The sequence below is a fragment of the Papaver somniferum genome, chromosome 6 (assembly GCF_003573695.1).
Source record: "Papaver somniferum cultivar HN1 chromosome 6, ASM357369v1, whole genome shotgun sequence".
In the NCBI taxonomy this organism is placed as follows: domain Eukaryota; kingdom Viridiplantae; phylum Streptophyta; class Magnoliopsida; order Ranunculales; family Papaveraceae; genus Papaver; species Papaver somniferum.
In genome coordinates, this window is record NC_039363.1 from 116590633 (window position 1) to 116609015 (window position 18383).

At 37.3% G+C, this 18383-nt stretch overlaps 2 protein-coding genes across 2 annotated transcripts; both read right to left on the bottom strand.

Annotated features, from left to right (window-relative positions):
* Window positions 1–2441: 2441 nt before the first annotated feature.
* Window positions 2442–3914, bottom strand: LOC113288989 (expansin-A11-like). The gene is made up of 3 exons (XM_026538149.1): window positions 3688–3914; window positions 3282–3603; window positions 2442–3141 (listed from the first exon to the last, which is right to left on the bottom strand). The coding sequence occupies exons 1-3, from the start codon at window positions 3824–3826 to the stop codon at window positions 2832–2834; spliced, it is 771 nt and encodes a 256-aa protein (XP_026393934.1). The 5' UTR covers window positions 3827–3914; the 3' UTR covers window positions 2442–2831.
* A 9322-nt stretch (window positions 3915–13236) lies between these two features.
* On the bottom strand, window positions 13237–17986 carry LOC113288990 (probable 26S proteasome non-ATPase regulatory subunit 3). Its single transcript, XM_026538150.1, has 9 exons — window positions 17826–17986; window positions 17639–17729; window positions 17338–17528; window positions 15602–15736; window positions 15343–15479; window positions 15198–15252; window positions 15001–15111; window positions 14287–14526; window positions 13237–13986 (listed from the first exon to the last, which is right to left on the bottom strand). The coding sequence occupies exons 2-9, from the start codon at window positions 17715–17717 to the stop codon at window positions 13471–13473; spliced, it is 1464 nt and encodes a 487-aa protein (XP_026393935.1). The 5' UTR covers window positions 17718–17729; window positions 17826–17986; the 3' UTR covers window positions 13237–13470.
* Window positions 17987–18383: the final 397 nt, after the last annotated feature.

An 18383-nucleotide genomic window follows, 5' to 3' on the forward strand; every position in this document is an offset into this window, starting at 1 on the left:
TTACCATTAATGTTTTGAAAAGGTTAATTATAAGTAAAAAAACAATTATATATTTTATTTTTCTTGACACAAAATTGACAATTATAAAATTGTAACTTTTAAGTCTTTTTAAGAGGATATTAAATGATTAATGGCACATATAAGACTTTCAGGTCGGGCACCAGGCCGGGCATCATAATTAATCGCAAAATCCGAGACCGCCCAATAAATTAATCCAGGCCAGATCGGGTGGTCCATGACGGGCCATAACAGGCTTTGGGCTACTTCGGGTACAGGCGGGCTCGGGCGGATACAGGCAGACCGAGTATTTTCGGGTATTATTTACACCCCTAGGAGCCAAGCCTCGGGAACATCTATAAAAACAAGACTACCATTCCTGGTAAAGGAATGCTGAGGTATTCCCACACCTTTCTTTATTTTGAGTTTAATATGAGCATCTTCAACGTCATTTCTCCTCTTCATTTTCTAGCCACCATTGTTCTTGCTACTGGCATTCTCTAAACCTACATTGTCAACCCATGATGTGGCTGGTAAACTGGCATAATGAACTGTTGATTAATGTTTCCAGGACTTCAAGCAACCAAGTCCTTGACTTTCTCGTGTTTGTAGTTTTTGAACACTCGTGATGCCTACAAAACTTAAATTGGGTGACAAACGAAGTCACTGCGTTGTTTTAATTCTCTGTTTTAGCATTCGTGAACTGTCATGCTGCCCCTATACGTAGATGATGTGTGTTTCGTAAGAGAACTCATATAACTATACTAACATTTTCCATACTAGAAATACTGGTTTCTCTGCTCGGTGACATGTGACTCCTACTGTTCTGAAACCTGAACCTTTGAAACACTAAGTTTCAGTAACTAATCAGGGAAGGTTAACTTACAAAGTAGTAGTTTCTCAGACAAGATAAACAGATTCGAGATGGTACGGATCAATTTAGTGAGTTTGAAGCTGTATAGCTATCAAATGTGCAAAAGTTGATTGTCTTAAGCTTCCATTGGATTAGCTAGAGCCTCCTAAAATCAAAAGAAGGTACATATGTGTTAGGAAATAAGTGGATTTCCTGTTTTGGGCCTTTTCCACATTGGGTGGGTTTCCTAATCTAGGTGGTATAGAATTTAGGAAAGAGTATAGTTTCCAAGTTGGAGACTAATACTTGGTGATCAAGTTTGTGTTCTCTATATATATGACTAGAATTGTAAGTTTCTAGACATCCAACCTAGAAGAGTGGTAGAACCTTGTGGTTAGGTTTTTTGTCTCTTTGTTGGGAGGATCACGTGTTAACGTGAAGGTCAATATCGGTGCGAGAGAAAAAACTTGTAGAGAGAGGATTTTGGTGTTCTAGGATTTGGGGTTTGGGACTTTGCCCTAAACCTAATTTCTAGTGTTTTCATGTTGCTCCTCTGTTACTAGCGACTATGAAGACGGTGTAGAAGAGAAGACAGGAGGCTGGTTTGGAGAATGGTTTAGAGAGTTGGTTTCTATGATTTCTTCAATGGTATTCTCGAGTATGTCATATTAACTCTTTGGTCTTGTCTTGGGTTGCGTAAAGAGCATGTAATGGTCTTTGATTTAATGGAAGTTTTATGGTGGTGTTGGCCGTGGATGTAGCCTGTAAAGGTGAACCACGTAAATCTTGTGTTGTGGTTGTGTGCTTGTTCATCTTCTGTCTATCTTATTATTTCTCTCATGTTTGGTTCAAATCACCAATTGCTCTTTATGATCCTGTGATTCCGCTGTGTTCGTAGTGCCAATTTTCCCAACAATATGAAAGGTGAACAAATCCAAAGATACATAATACCCCTGTGCAATATAACCTAGGCTATACCCCACTCTGCAACTTATTAGAAAGGCATCTAGAAAGTATGCCGCTAAATATTTCTTTTCTTATACACAATCTTTTCTTATTGTTGCATCAGCCCAATTCTTGTATGATGTTACCCTCTTTTAAAGTATGCTTCTAAATATTTTTTTTCTTATGGAGGATCAGTACAGTTCTTGTATGATGGTAGTCTTTTTTCTTTCGAAACACGGAATGATTCAATTTGACATGTTTTTATTCTGTAAAATTGTTCCACTTGAATGTTTAAACTCTTCCAGGCATTGTTTCTTAGTTATCATAAGTTACTATAGGCATACTCTTCTGCCAATGCATGGATTAGTTTGTGCCCTGGGTAGACAAAAACTCATTGGTCTGCATTGCTGATCCTTAAGAACCTTAACAACAACAATCAGAAGCGCTGTGCAGGATTTTTAATGAACAATTCATGTATGACACATATTTAGGAATCGAAAATGTAAATGATTGTGACCATCTGACAACTAGACCCCTCTTTATTTTAGTTTTTTGTTTTGTTAGAGACTTGAAGAATGCCACTGATAAATACAGGAAATGAAGAAACCTCAGTTACAGACATTTTTTAAGATGAAACAGATAAAGATTTCTTTAGAAGCCTTTTTCATTTAGGATAAAACAGAACATTATGAGAAATCATGTTACATTAGACAAATAATGAAAGGGAAAACATTGCAGTGCACTATAAAATTGGCTGTAATCTACAATTTCATCCTTAAAAAACAAAAATAGGTTTCCATAATACTAATAATCATTTTTGGGTTTAAAGCTTTGTGTCTTACTGTTTGAGATCCAAGTTTCTTAATAACCCCAGATTGACAGTTCCCAATCCATGTTTAATAATCACAAGGATGGGATGAAATGTTCCTGTCTGTAACTCATCCAGTGACACATTAACAATGGCGGGCTGCTTCAGTAAAAAAAGAAGCACGCCTCTGCCAGCTTGAAACCCTGCAATTCTAAGCTCCTGGGGAGCTTAGAACTGTACAGAGGTACTGTAGGTCTGACCAAATGTCCAAGAAGACGGGATGACATTGTCGAAAGTACGGGTAACTCCGTCGGTAGTAGTGACCTTGTAGGACAGTGTTTGGCCATTGAGGTAGGAGTTGGATTGCCAATTAGCTCCCCAGTTCCTGGACATCGGCATCCATTGACCGTTCTTTGAACCCTTAATTTGCACCGACGCAATTGATCCGGCCGCTCCAACATTAGTTATCAAAACAAGTTCAAAGTAGTCTCTTCCGTTGATTGTGAACCGAACCCCTCCCTTCTTCCTGCATGGAACCCTGCAGCATAAACCCAGAAAACGTTTGAGTTATTGTTGAAATGGATGATCCCACATTAGTGAGATTGAAGACGGATACACTAGTAAGGAACAAGGATGCATTGTTGAAGATGGAAAAGATGAGAGATCAAAGTAACAAACCTGCGGTACTTGATTGGAACAATCCCGCCTCTGTAAATTGCAAATTTCTCCCATGCTGGTTGAGCCATATCAAAATGTTCGCGTGGTGGGTTGCACCATCCACCATTGTCACTTGCTTGAGCGAAATTGGGAGGACAAAAGTTAGTTGCAGTGATTGTAATGTACTTTCCTTTTAAACACCACTTAGGGTCATTTGCATAATCACAAGTCATCTGATAGCAGTTTCCACATGAAGCCCCATCGTTGAACAAAGCAGTACTTAAAGCTGCCGTTCTTGTTCCATAACCAGTTCTGTATAAATTTCCATACCCACAAGCTCCCCCTGTTCAGAGCAATATCCAAAACGTTCACACCAACCTTACCAGGAAAAGAAAAGAAAATGAAAGCATCAGTAGAATCAACATACCCATTGTTCCTGAGGCATCACTACCGCCGTAAAATGTAGCATGTGCATTTTTCCATGGACCAATTGCATATCCATCGACATGGATAGACCCATAACTCAATCCGAACACAATTACCAGTGAAAGAATCATGAGATTCATTTTCAGAATCAGAAAGTAGTTAAGATTTCGGACAAAAGGAAGAGAAGAAGAAGAAGAAGAAGAAGAAGAAGAAGAAGAAGAAGAAGAAGAAGAAGAAGAAGAAGAAGAAGAAGAAGAAGAAGAAGAAGAAGAAGAAGAAGAAGAAGAAGAAGAAGAAGAAGAAGAAGAAGAAGAAGAAGAAGAAGAAGAAGAAGAAGAAGAAGAAGAAGAAGAAGAAGAAGAAGAAGAAGAAGAAGAAGAAGAAGAAGAAGAAGAAGAAGAAGAAGAAGAAGAAGAAGAAGAAGAAGAAGAAGAAGAAGAAGAAGATGGGTAATGGCTTACTTACACTATGAGAAACGACTTTGTAGGTCTTTAAATAGGTGAAAGAAAATCAACTCTGAAATGAAAAACAAGTACATGTGAGAAACTGCAAAGTAGAAGAAATTTTTTTTATTGTTTTGCCAATCAATTCCCTTGATATTGCTACAACTGCAAACTATTTCTATTAATTATCATCTCTGAGGTCACATTCAATTATTCTCACGTTCTCTTAACAACAAGCCCACATGCTCAGACCCCTCCTCTATCACTCTCTCTAGACTCTAAGAGTCGTGGATGAATCAAAAACTATAGGACACCATTTTGATGTGTGTGGTTTTGTTGCTATCCGATCTGCAAAAGGGAATTAATTGCATGCTGGCTTGGTTAGATGTGCATGATGCATATACATCCATCAGATCAGAATAATTTTGTTTTGCTTTGATTGAAGAAAGAGAGGGGAAATGGTACATCTCACATGGTCTTTTTTTGGGGACATTAATGATCTTTTCTACTATTATGAGCAAACAAAACCATAATTTATGCATCTACCTGCACATGTCCATGAATATGATATTTTTTTATCTACAGCAGTAGAATGTTGACGGTGTCTGAGTGACATGATCTAGCTCGCTAAGCTTGTTTTTTAGCCATGACTTTGTCTGAATCTTACTCGTCTAACAGGAACTTACTTGTCTGATAATCTAGCAATATCACTAAACATATGCACATTTGTCATTTCTTGCTAACCACCGTCTGATCCAGGGACTGGGAGGATCGCGGGGACACCTGACCCCACAAGACTTTTAGAGATCCTGCCATTCCTATATATGTTTCGTGGAAGTATATGCTGGTTTTGCTTTTTTATGATCCATGGATGGAGATGCTCTGGTGCACCAAGTTTTTAGTTAGATTTTGATGTTTTCGCAGTATGAGAGATGAATGAACTGTACATCCGAATCAAATTTCAATAAGGAGACGGCCAAAAGTTGGATTTGTGGATGCATACTACTACTAATATTATATTATCGATCTGTCTAAACTTAGCGTGTGACCCCTTGGATTGTGGTTGGATTTACTACAAAATTTAGAAGGTACAAGTCTGGTTGAACCGTACTATGTATACAAATGAGTAAAAACAAATTTACGTGCGTATCCATTGCTGACGCATATGGTCTATATGGATGTTCTTCATTTTTCTCTATTACATTCGGCGATAGACATCTGGACATAGTAGAAAGAAAAACCATGATTTATAAAAGGGATACCATTTTTACTAAGTGCTGATAATGTTTCAAATAGGACAAAAAGATCCCATCCATCCTGACCGTTGGATCGATGAAATGGTATCAGCACTTAATAAGACTGGTATCCCCTTTATAAATCGTGAGAAAAACTGTATTAAAATCTATTTCAAAAGCTCAACATGAGAGATGGTAGATCCTTAATGAATGCCAAAAGACCTCGTAAAACAAATTCTATGTGTCCATGTCGATTTTGGAAGAGTTTTTACCCAGCAATTTTGTTGATCTAAAGACGAAATTTCTTTGAGACCTTGGTGTCTAAGTTTCTATACTTCGGAGAAAAGAAGGAAAAAAAAGGTCAGTACATTGGCCATATCTCCCGGGAAAACCCAACAATTTTTTTTTACTGCAGAATCAAGTTGATAAATAGCTAATGAAAGTCAAAGTAGAGTTGACTGCACGTGAGAGGGAGACAGGAGAACTGTTCATTGCGTAATTATGTATTAATCAAGATATGTTAACCAACTAAATGGAATCTCCATATAAATCTTGATTATAATTAAACTTTTCTGATAAGACAAGTAATTGATTACTTTGTATTATATTTTTCGCAGCATTTGTAGCCAATTCCTAAGGGTCTAACTCACCTTCTACCACATGCTTCCTCTCTTAACTAGTATGCCAAACTAATTGAGCGGGAAAATTAATTAAATTGTTTAAGGAAAATCTATGAACTTTAGATGCAGAACCAAAGGATCGGTTTACATAAATGAGCATAAAATAAGAGGGTTCAGGTTTAATCTCCCCTCGTATATCGAGTAATTCCGGCGGTTACTTCGGTGGGCTTAACCTCCGTGAACATGGTATTTGATTATGTTTATGGATTAAAATACATCAACTTGATGATTAAAATTTAGAGTTCAATTGCTTAGGAAGTACATTATGATTGAGAAGTCAACTACCGATCAAGACCGCTAGGTTTCTTTTTACAAATTGTAAGAATAGTGATTGTATTGAAGGTAAAAGTTAAAGTTGAAAGATACAAGACAAGGTCCTTATATAGACCTGACAAAGACAAACACATGACTCATGTGTTTACAACCTACAGAACAATAAAAAAAGTATCCGTACAACTAAGACAGTCTATCAAGAATAAGCCAAGATGAAATGAGAACCATTAGATGGTCTAACAGCCCCCCTCAAACTGAAGTCTGGACAACAGGCATAAGTTTGGACTTAAGCAGACTGAATTGAGATTTGGAGAGTCCCTTAGTGAATATGTCAGCCACCTGATGAGAAGTATGAATGTAGGAGACTCGCAGAAAACCAAATCGAACAAGATCTCGAATCATATGATAGTCCACTTCAATATGTTTGGTGCGCGCATGAAAAATGGGATTAGCAGTGAGACTTCCAGCACCTTGATTATCACAGAATAACTTGCAAGGCAAGGAGAGATGAACTGACAATTCTTCAAACAAATATGACAGCCATAAGATCTCCGCAGCAGCATTAGCTAAGCCACGATATTCTGCTTCTGTAGAAGCACGAGAAATAGTTTGCTGCTTCTTTGAGGACCACGATACAAGGTTACCACCAAAAAAAAATACAATGGCCTGAGGTAGATTTTCTAGTATCAGGGCAGCCTGCCCAATCACTATCACTAAAAGCTTGTAACTCAGAACAAATTCCTGCACTAAGAGTAAGCCCTTGACCAAGTGATCCCTTGATATACCTCAATATCCTTTTAGCAAGTTGGAGATGAACATCAGTTGGACAATATAGAAATTGACTCACATAATTAACTGCATAAGTGATATCTGGTCTGGTGAGAGTCAAGTACTGAAGACTACCCACTAAACTTTTATAAGAAGCAACATCAGATACGAGTGTTCCATCACATACTGAAGCTCTTTGTCCTTGAGCAACTGGGGTCTTGCATGGTTTACAACCCATCATATCATGCTTCTTTAAAAGTTCTAAGGAATACTTGTTTTGTGTCAGTAATAACTTCTTAGCTGCAGAATCATATGTAGCCTCAATGCCTAAAAAATAGTGCAAAGGACCCAAATCTTTCATGGAAAATTCAGTTTTGAGAGAAGCAATGAATGAAGTCATAAGAGCATCTGAAGATCCTACTAGAATAATATCATCTACATGGACCAACAATATCATTCTTGCATCTCCTTTTTGATAAATAAACATGGAAGTATCACAAACAGAATTCAAGAAGCCATAAGCTAGAAGATATTTGCTGAACCTTTCATACCATGCCCTTGGTGCTTGTTTCAAGCCATAGAGGGATTCTTGAAGTAAACATACATGATTTGGGTGCTTAGGATCTACAAACCCAGGGGGTTGTTCCATATAGACAGTTTCAGATAAATGGCCATGTAAGAAGGCATTACTTACATCCAACTGTCTAAGAGACCAATTCTGAGATAGAGCAAGACTAAGAACACATCTAATAGTAGTGGCTTTGACAATAGGGCTAAAGGTTTCTTCAAAATCAATGCCATTAACTTGATGATACCCTTTGGCAACTAGCCTAGCTTATGCCTTTCAATGGTGCCATCTGCATTAAGCTTAGTTTTGTAAACCCACTTACAACCAAGAAATTTTATGGAAGGATCATAAGGAACATGAATAAAGGTATTATTATTATGAAGAGCCTCATATTCATTATGCATTTCCTTAATCCAAACTGGTTTCTTAATGGCTTCCTTGAAAGTTTTGGGATCAGATATTGGTTTTACTTTGCTAAGAAGAGCAAAAGGAACTGGGTGTTTAAGAGCATTATTTGCCACAAAGTCTTTAGAAAGTTGTTTAGGTAAATAAATACCTTATTTTGATCTTGTGTGCATTCTGGAGACATTAGAAGTATCAGATGAACTAGCCTCATTTGATGAAGGAATATCTGGCAAAGAAGGAGTTGAAGTATCTGCTGAAGTAGGAAGACTAGAACTTGAGTCATCTGAAGTTGATGATGGTAGAATGTCCACAGATTGTGCAGAAGAAGGCTCAACTGAAATTATAGTTACACTAGGTTGTACCATTGTAGAAGGAGAAGCAGCAAATGGAAATTTATATTCATCAAACACTACATTAGTAGTGACATAAATCTTGTGAGTCTTCAAATCCATGCATCTATAACCCTTATGATGACTATTATAACCCAAGAAAACACAAGATGAAGACTTTGGACTGAGTTTGTCTTTTCTATAAGGAACCAATTTGGGATAACAAAGACAACCATACACTTTGAGCATAGAGTAATCTGGAATGGTGTGATATAAAGCTTCATAGGGGGATTTATAATATAAAACTTTGGTTGGAAGTCTATTAATAAGAAACACAGCAGCCAAGAAGGAGTCAAACCAGAATTTTTATGACAGAGAAACATTAAAAGATAAGGTATTACCAACTTCTGTGACATTCCTGTGTTTTCTTTCTGCAGAGCCATTTTGTTGATGAAGATAAGGACGAGATATTCTTAATTCAATGTCATTGCAGTCAAGAAACTCCCTGAATGGACCCTTAGTTAGCTCAAGTGCTCCATCACATTGAAAGTGTTTAATTTTCATATTAAAATGATTCTCAACAAGAGATTTAAACGCTTTGAAACACTGAGTACTATCTGTTTTATTATTCATAGGGTAAATCCAACTAAACTTGTGCAATCATCTACAAAAAGAATATAGTACTTAAAACCCAAATGCGATTGCATTGGAGCAGGTCCCCATATATCACAATGCACTAGTACAAGAGGAGCATTGGACATAGAACCAGTAGACTTAAAAGGAAGACATTTATTTTTACCCAATTGGCAAGATTCACAAACAAAATTAACAGACTTGGTAGACATCTTGATGGCAGCAGCAGCATCTAATTTGTGAAGTATCTTTGAAGCAGGACGGCCTAATCTTGATTGCCAGATAGTTGAAGAAGCCACAATGGAAGAGAAAGCCACATGTGGAGCTGGTGAACTAGTTCTGATTGGGTATAGACCATCCTGTACTTTTTCACTAGCCAGAGTATGATGGTTCTTCAATGACTTTATTTCATAGCCCCATGAATAAAAGATAAATGCACAATTATTATCCAGTGTAAACTTAGCAATAGATAGTAGATTATGTTGAATGTGAGGGACATAAAGCACTTTATTTAGCTGAAATGTAGTATTTGAAGTAGAAAGAGTAGAAGACGTTGTTAAAGAAATAGGTAGAAGCTTACCATCACCCACCATTACTTGATCAGAACCAGAATAAGAAGTAGGTTGGGTCAACAAACTTGAGGTGTTGGTAATGTGACTAGAAGCACCAGAATCTGGTATCCAAACAGGTCCAGAAGAAGTATGTCCTCAATAACCTCCAGATTCAAAACCAGGAGAAGAAGAAGATTGAGCATTATAATCAAATTCATTCTGAAACCAAGGAGTAGAATCCATGTTGCTTCCAGCATTGAGATCAAGGCCAAGAAAAGCTTTGTAGGATGGTGGACCACTATTCTTTGAGGGCATATATCTAAAACGACATGTATTACCCAAATGACCAACTTTATAACAAATATGACAAGGAACCTCTGAATCAATGACTTGTTTCTGAGTTGGATTAAATTCAGTCTTCTTGAAACTAGATGATGAATGATGAAATTGAGATGGAACTGAGCTGCTAAATGGAGGAAAACCAGGAGGCATACTAGGTTTACGAAAGGATGAATGTGAAGAGGAATTTTTCCTTTTAACAAAGAAATCTGAGTTTGTTGGATCAGTGACGAGAGAAGAGAATGACTCAGTTTCTTGCTCTTTTAAAAATTGCTCATGACTGATTAAACGAGAACGTAATTCAGAGAAAGGAAGAGGAGGTTCTCTGTTTTGAACACTTACAACAAAATGAATCTACTCTCTCCCTAGTCCTTTAAGAGCATACATGACCAGATCTGAATCTAAAACTGGTTCTCCGATCTCAGCTAATACATCAGAAATAGTTTTCAGTTGATGTAGAAACTCACTAACAGTAGATGATACTTTCTTGATGGAGTGTAATTGAGATCTAAGCATTGATTTCCTCGCAAAGAATTGTTCAGTAAAGAGTTTCGAAGTATCTCTAGTTGTTATTTTTCCAAGAAGTTCTGATGATAAAGATTTATCAACAGAAGCATTGATACAAGATCCAACAAATTTATCAAATTGTAACCACTCAAGATAGTTAGGGTTTGGAACCTGAGTGTCGTTGATCATGACGAAAGGTTCTTCTGCAGTGATAGAACCATCAACAAAGCCATAGAGATTCGTACAAATCAAAATAGAGGCCATTTGATCTTTCCAAACAAGATAATTGGAATTGTTTAACTTTTCTGAAATAAAATTTGCAATATTAGGAAAAGGAATACTAAATTTACTTGGAAGCATAAAAGGATGATAGGTTTGTTGTTGAAATTATGGTTGTTGTTGTGGAATTTGTGGTTGTTGAGGTTGAGATTGGGGAAATGAGGTAAACTGTGGTGTTGGTTGTGATGTCGGTTGGTATAAAGGTCTGTATTGTTGAGAAAAGTTTTGAAAAGCAGAAGTATAAGATGGAAATTGTATCGGTGTGTGTTGAAGAAAAGGTGGAGATCTTTGAGAAATTGGTGGTGAAACATGAGAATTAACCAGTGGAGAAGATAAAGGAGATGAAGAAGGTTGTAGTGGTGGCGGTGGTTGAGATGAAGAAGGTTGTAGTGGTGGTGGTGGTTGATAAGATCTGTTTGGAGATGTAAGAGGTGGAAACATATCAAGATTTGATACTTGACGATGAGATTGTTGTTGTTGTGATGCAGCGGAAGAAGGTTGAGTAGTTTGTGTGGATCTCGTCATGAAGAAAAAAATTGCAGGTGTAATGGTGAGAAACAGGTAGGATCAGAGAGAAGTTAGAATTCTTTTATGGTGTCTGATACCATGTAAGAGTAGTGATTGTATTGAAGGTAAAAGTTAAAGTTGAAAGATACAAGACAAGGTCCTTATATAGACCTGACAAAGACAAACACGTGACTCATGTGTTTACAACTTACAGAACAATAAAAGAGGTATCCGTACAACTAAGACAGTCTGTCAAGAATAAGCCAAAATAAAATGAGAACCATCTGGTCTAACACAAACAGAGAAGGTCAGAATCAGATACCAACAAATGCAACTAATACGCAACAAAGATAATGTCCATGAAGATTTTCATACAACGTACGGGGACAGCAAGAATGAAGAGTCCATAATCAGTTTAGTTACTCCTCTGTAACATTTGAAAGTTATTTTTAGTGGCCTGAAAAATATGCATCCAATGCTGATTTTTGATAAAAATGATTGCAGTTCGATCAATCATAACAGATTAAAAGGAAACAAAGTTAGGCTCTATTTGTTTGTCAATTGCCACAACTCTATCATTCTGAGCAGTTAATGGATAACACATGCAACTTGCAAGGGGCGGGAGAGTGGATTGGAGTCAAACAACAGGCATCAGCCATGTGCTTTGCTTCTTAATTATAAACATATAACTAACTAATTAAGTTTAGATGATCAGATCTGTAATCCCTTCTTCCTGCAATCTAAAGCTATTAAATAAACAACGAAGAGAGTGGGTTAAGCTCAAACTTAGACTTTTTTGTGTAATGATTAATCGGGTACCAACCGCATCAACATGATTAATTAATCAATGTACCATAAGACGTACAAGTTCATCAGAGGTTGGTGTTACTTTTAAAACTTCACAACTCATCGATAAGAGCAGAGATGTGTATATATAATGGATGGATCGACGATGATCGAGTCTTAATTAAGTTGAATCTGTATATAGGAATAGTTTTAGTAAATACTAGCTAGATGCTAGCCGTACGTACTCGGTGCCACATACACAATAACATGGACGGACCCGGAAAAGGTAAATTTCCTTTTAAGATCCAGGCTGGAAGCCTAGGTCGAGCAAAAATAAAAAAAGATTGACTTGTGGACCGGAAAGCCTACCCGGACTAAAACCCCTTTAGGCCAGCTGTAGGTCGGTCGTTGCACAATAATGTGTTAATGGGACGAACTAAGAACCCACATCTCTCGTACCATTATCATTTTGATCTTAACACATGCAAGACAGATCATTTGTCGGTGGTGATATTTCATGTTTCTCTAAAGCCAACTTTTACATTTGTGACTTACAGTTTAATGAACTGCATTTTTGGTGTTTAATTGCCATCTGCAGAGGGAATTTTCTCACTAATAGACATTTATAAGAACAAAACAAAAGAAAAAGAAAATAAAATAAAATAAAAAATTACCAATCTGCAGAGGGACAATGAGAAAGAGGACAGAGTGGATATGGGCTCCTGATAAGTACCTTTTCTGTACGTCTGTTTAACATCTTCCAAGAAAAGGACTAACACCACTTGACATTGATTGTTGATAACTTCTTTTTCTTTAAAAAAGAAAAATCAAAGGCCGCATGAGGCTCTTGCTTAGGGTCTTGCAAATTCTTGAAACAATACAATACACTACACTGCCCTAACAGTTTCTTCATGAATGCCTAGTCCAAGTCGCACCTCAGGAAAACTCTACTCAATAATCAAACAATATCCAACTCCCTGCGCTGCTGAAATGTTCTCTCTCGAATACATTCAAACTCAATAGCATGCATTTTCCCGGAACATTGTTATATCCGAGGTTTCAAATTTCCAGTTTTAAGACTAAGCTCATAGAAGAAGACAAATTGCTTTCACAACTTCTAAGAACAACCCATCTTGAAACATTTTAATATATGAGAATAGTAAAACGCGCATAGATGTCCTATTAGTGCCAAAACATCAGGGAGAGCAGCAAAAGCCCATAGACCACTAGAACTTAGAAGTCCGGAATTAGAAAAGAAAAACTCTTAATAATCAGACAACAATACTAGATTCAGATCTTGAAACTATAAAACAAAAAATAAGATCGAGAACAAGTACAAGTTAAAGAAAAGCTATCCTGAGTAACAGTATTAAGAAAGTAATATAGCATCCCTCTTGGGGATGAAATTTTTCAAGGAAAAGCTGAACAAAAACAAATACAAGGAATGGTACTGTCTCGGTAACAACTTAACAAGGTGGGGTTTAAAACTCGTCATCGTCTTCCTCGGCAATATGCTTTGCAAGCTCCTGCTCCTGCTGTTGTCTCTCCCTCCTCTTTTCTGCACTTTCCTTTTCCTTCTTATGTGAATTTGGAGGGAATCGCAGAGCACGCACAGCCTCATTATGCATGTTGAGGCAGAAGGCAATCCTCGAGTTGAAAGCAGATTGAGGTTCATTTGTGGAGTAAACATCTCCAGTCTCCTTTGATACCATCCACCCATTTGCATGGTCCAAAGTTGCATCAATGGCACCATCTCGGATTGCCTTGGCTACAATGCTCTCAGCATCCGCTACAGGGTTTGGTGAGTCCAACCTCAGCTTGTGAGCAACATCGACAAGTGAAATGCGGGAATAAGAGATGCTTATGTTGCGAACCCCTGTCCTGATGACATTATGTCTCAACCTTACAATCAGATTGTGAGTCCTGTCTGCGCTGAAAGTACTTGCAAACTTGTCCGCGACATTCCTAAACAACTCCAAATCACCAATACGAACAGCCTGAAAACCAAAAGAAAATTTGAAGATCTCTTGTAAAAATCCTTAAATAATGTGAACAGTAACATTTAATATGATGGGATCGCTAGGAGGAATAACTCTAACAGGAGCACCCATCTAATCGAGTAGTGTGACTTAATTTTATAAGTTCTTATAGGTTTGATAACAGGTCACGAATAAATTACACATACAAAATTAAATAGACACCGAAAAAAGAGAATGAAAAAAATAAGCAAGCATGTAACCAACATGAGCAGAATAAGCAATAACTAATTCAGTGCAAGTTTGACAAGTCGGACTCACATTTGTAAGCTCAAAGTATGGCCTCAAAACTGTTTTCATGCCTTTCTGCATGAACACAGTTCTCTCTGGTATTTCTCCCAACAACAATCGAACTATGATGGCCCACTTGTTGCATTGAACTCTGAAGCCAAGGGCTCCAACAGGAGCTTTACGAGCAGCTTGCAGAAGGCTATCTTTAGCATCAGTGTACTCCAACTGAATAGTCCTAATCTTTCCCAAGTAGAAAAGGTATCGACAGAACTGCAGAAAGAAAGTACAGTTAAATAACCTGACAACAAGTACCTCACTTACCTAATGATTACTATACTACAACTTACTATGTAGACTACCTAGGCTTTCCCTAACCATAACCGCACAACCTGCCTCAGAAATGGTATATGTATTCACATGTCTGATATATTAAGACCTAGTACACAAAAACCTTTCATGATACTTCCCCTTTTGGGTGAATGTGCATCAAAGTTATCCAAATAAACAAGGTGCATCAATTATTTTACACATTTGGAGAACATGTAAACGTTTATAAAGCTCCTAAGACCAAAAAAAAAGGAAGATACGTCATTTATTTTACACACTACACATTTGAAGAACATGTAAAACACCTGTAAAGCTCCTAAGACCAAAAAAAATGTAGCTTCTTATAATGAAAATCAATGCAACTGATATTCAAAGGAAATCAGAATGTGTGACTAAAGGGAAAGAAACAGGAATTGCCTGCTGGTTTGAGTGAGCTTCAAAACGGGGAGCCTTTGACCTCAGCTTCTCTGCCTGGTCATACAAGTTGTAATGGAGGTAATTGCGAAGTAGCAAGTTGAGTAGTGTTTCCTGCAGTTCAATGTTATATACTTAATTAGACTCAAACTCAAGGAACCTAGCATAACATAGAATGTCTAATTTATTTGGAAACTTACCTGACCAAGCTCATCGCGACGCAAAGTGACAATCCGATGCAAGTTCAAGAGGTCTCTGGTAAAGAAAGACCATCGAAATTGTAATTCCAAAGAAAAATGAGATAAATAATTCAGATGTACTTCAATTGTGCTAATAATGACTCACCCTCTGATTTCAACAAGATCACCAGTCATCTCGTAGCAGTAAGAGTAAAAGTGATACAGTCTCGATGCTAGAACATCAATGGTTCTCTTGTTCATATTCCTTGAGCGAGCAATACCTGCTTTCCCACAAGCTTTAGCCTAAAGCCAGTAAACACCAAAGGCAACCAACCAATAGAACATTAAGCCTGGAGTAAAATACAGACAGAAAAGAAGAAGAAAAAAAAACTGAAAATTATGTACTTATAGTCTGTCTGCCTCACCTCAGGGTATTTCTTTTGATCAATCAGAAATATCAGAACAAGCAGGTATGCGTAAATTTCAAGTTCTGGAGAGTGTTTAGCAGGGGTGTGTGTTGCAGATATTGCAGTATCAACTTCCATGTCATGGTCATCTTCCTGCAACCAAATAAGCAAGCATTTAAGATCAATGTGATATGCCTTGTGGATGTGATACAATGGTAGCAGCAGAGAAAGATACATATCTTAAACCATTAAGCAAGAGTCTCCAATATGACCTACTCATGTATCTCCTTGGGTATATCCTTCACCCCACAACAATAGGGAACGTTTTAAAACCATGACTCAAAACCTTAAAGCCATTAAGTAAACATAATTTTCCAGCATAAACTAAAGTCTACACTCAGTCTGCTAAAACTTGAACAACTATGGTCAACTTTATCGCCAGTATCCCCCTAACCTGAAGGGAGCAATGGTCATGCCAGCATTTGATAGACGATCAAGGTGGGTGCATACCTCAGGGGTGAGGGAGGTTGATAGTGTTAATGTTACAGACTCAGGCTGATGTTATGAGGCAAATGCTATACCGACAACGTTGATGCTGAGCAGTCATCATTCAGCAGCCACACATTGGGTGTAGAGTCTACCTCTCACATATACATATTAATTCGAGGAGGGTATGAAGAGGTTCCCACAAGTTAATTGCTGAAAGGAAGAAACATGGGTGGCCAGGTGGGCATGCCAATTTGCTACACATTTCTAAATCTGAATGACTCCCAATGTCATAAGTTTGGGGACTGGACAAGGAGGAGACTGAAGTGACACATCATGCCAGTGTAACTGCAGTCCACCGGTTTATATTAGCATCAGGAAGGTTCTATCCAAAAATACGATACAAGGACTCAACTCCAAGGTCAATTAAGATGAGCCATTATTCTAAGGACACAGTTAACACCATATTTAAATATGAACATGGTACAGACCCCTGCCTGACGAAGTCCATCTGAAACTTCTATACTTTCCTCTTTTCTAAACTAGATTAAAACATATAACATGTATTAACACTGGAATGATCTGTTTGTGTCCTAACTCCTATATGCTTCTTGGTGTTACATTCAACTCACTGAAAAGTTAATGCAACAATTCCCAAAGCAGATACTGATTAATTTACTGAAATGAACTCAAAACTGGTACAGTAAGGCCCGTCACTGAGTTTTCCCTTCAAAGCCTCCTACACACTAACCTAGTTATGCTAGCACTCCAATATTTGCTGTATCCCAAATTCTGGACCAATTTAACTAAAAACTTATTAAAATCAATTCCTTAGGTATTCATAGTTCTAGCATACCCATCAAACACATAGGTATCTCATCAATAACTAACAATCGCCAAACCTAACTAGCATACTGTCAACAAAAATGTAATTCGATTTTAACAAACGGTTAAATGGAACAGCATGTTTTGTATTTGTTATGTATTATCCTGATTCGATCATACAAATAAACACTACCTAACATAACTATCATAGTGTAACTCTTCCCGCAGCAATTATACTATGTCCATTCTACACCACAGTCTACAGAACTGCAACCTAGTGGTTGTTTTGCAAACAAACATATGTTAAGCAAACACGGGTAAGTGATGATCAACTGAATAAAATTTGAGATATTTCCTAAACAAGATCAGTAAAAACCCTGTAACACAGAAGAACAATTTCACCAAAACAAATATATAAAAAGCAAAAGGGTTTTGTAAACTACCTTCGGAAGATAAGAAAGCAATCGAATGAGTGCCTCTGAACCTGAAGCAAGGGCATAATTGAGAAACGAAGAGACAACTGAAGTCTTCAGTTTCTTCCTTAATGCGAGTGTGAGTCGAACAGCTCTATTGATTCTTCGAACCTCTTTAGTATATGCACCAGTCTCAACTATAGCCGCTATCTCTTTCAAATCTAAAATACAAAAAATAAACTCACAAATTCAAACCCTAACTTTAAAACCCAATTAACAAATCGAACCAGCAAAATCAAAAACTAGGGTTTAACAGTTTAGATAGACTTACGATGCAAAGTTGAGGGAACATTAGATGGAACAGAATTCGAAGGAGCTGGTTGTTCTTTCATCTCCACATCTTGAGTCATTCTGAAGAAACACTGAAGATAAAAAAAAAAAAAAATGAAAAACTGTGAGGCTTCGATTAAAATCAGAGATGAATGATAAAATTGTAAAGTGAAATCAAGGTAATTGACCTTGATTTATCAAACGAAGAAGATTTCGGGTGGGATCTGAAGAGATCCACAGCTTAAGAGAACTAGGGTTTTCTACTGAGCTTTTCGTTGTTTTTTTATTTATTATTTATTCTTTCTCTGCAAGTTAAAAACTCGGGAAACGAATAAAGGCTACTCTCACTCCCCCAGTCTAATGCCGTGTGCAAACTGCAAACTACCGTCAGGATAAGGGGTAGTCAAAATTGTATTTTGGTCGAGAGACCACCTAAACTTTGCAACTCAAATTTTGGTTCAGAAAAATTTAATTCTTTTAAATAACTTCTCGAGACGTATTCAAACATATAGTTTAGCGGTATGCATACATTCCACATACGCCATCTGATGATACAATCGAATAGGAAAAAGCAGTCACCAGTGCGAAGTATGGGTTCAATCTAGTGGTGTCTTCACTGGATCCATATACAATGTCTCCACATCAACTGTGGAAGATAAAGTCTGGAAATAATTGAGAAGGCAATTTAATAATATCCTTCCATCTTCTACGGTGGCTTGCCTAGGCATTTAAACGGAATCATTTTT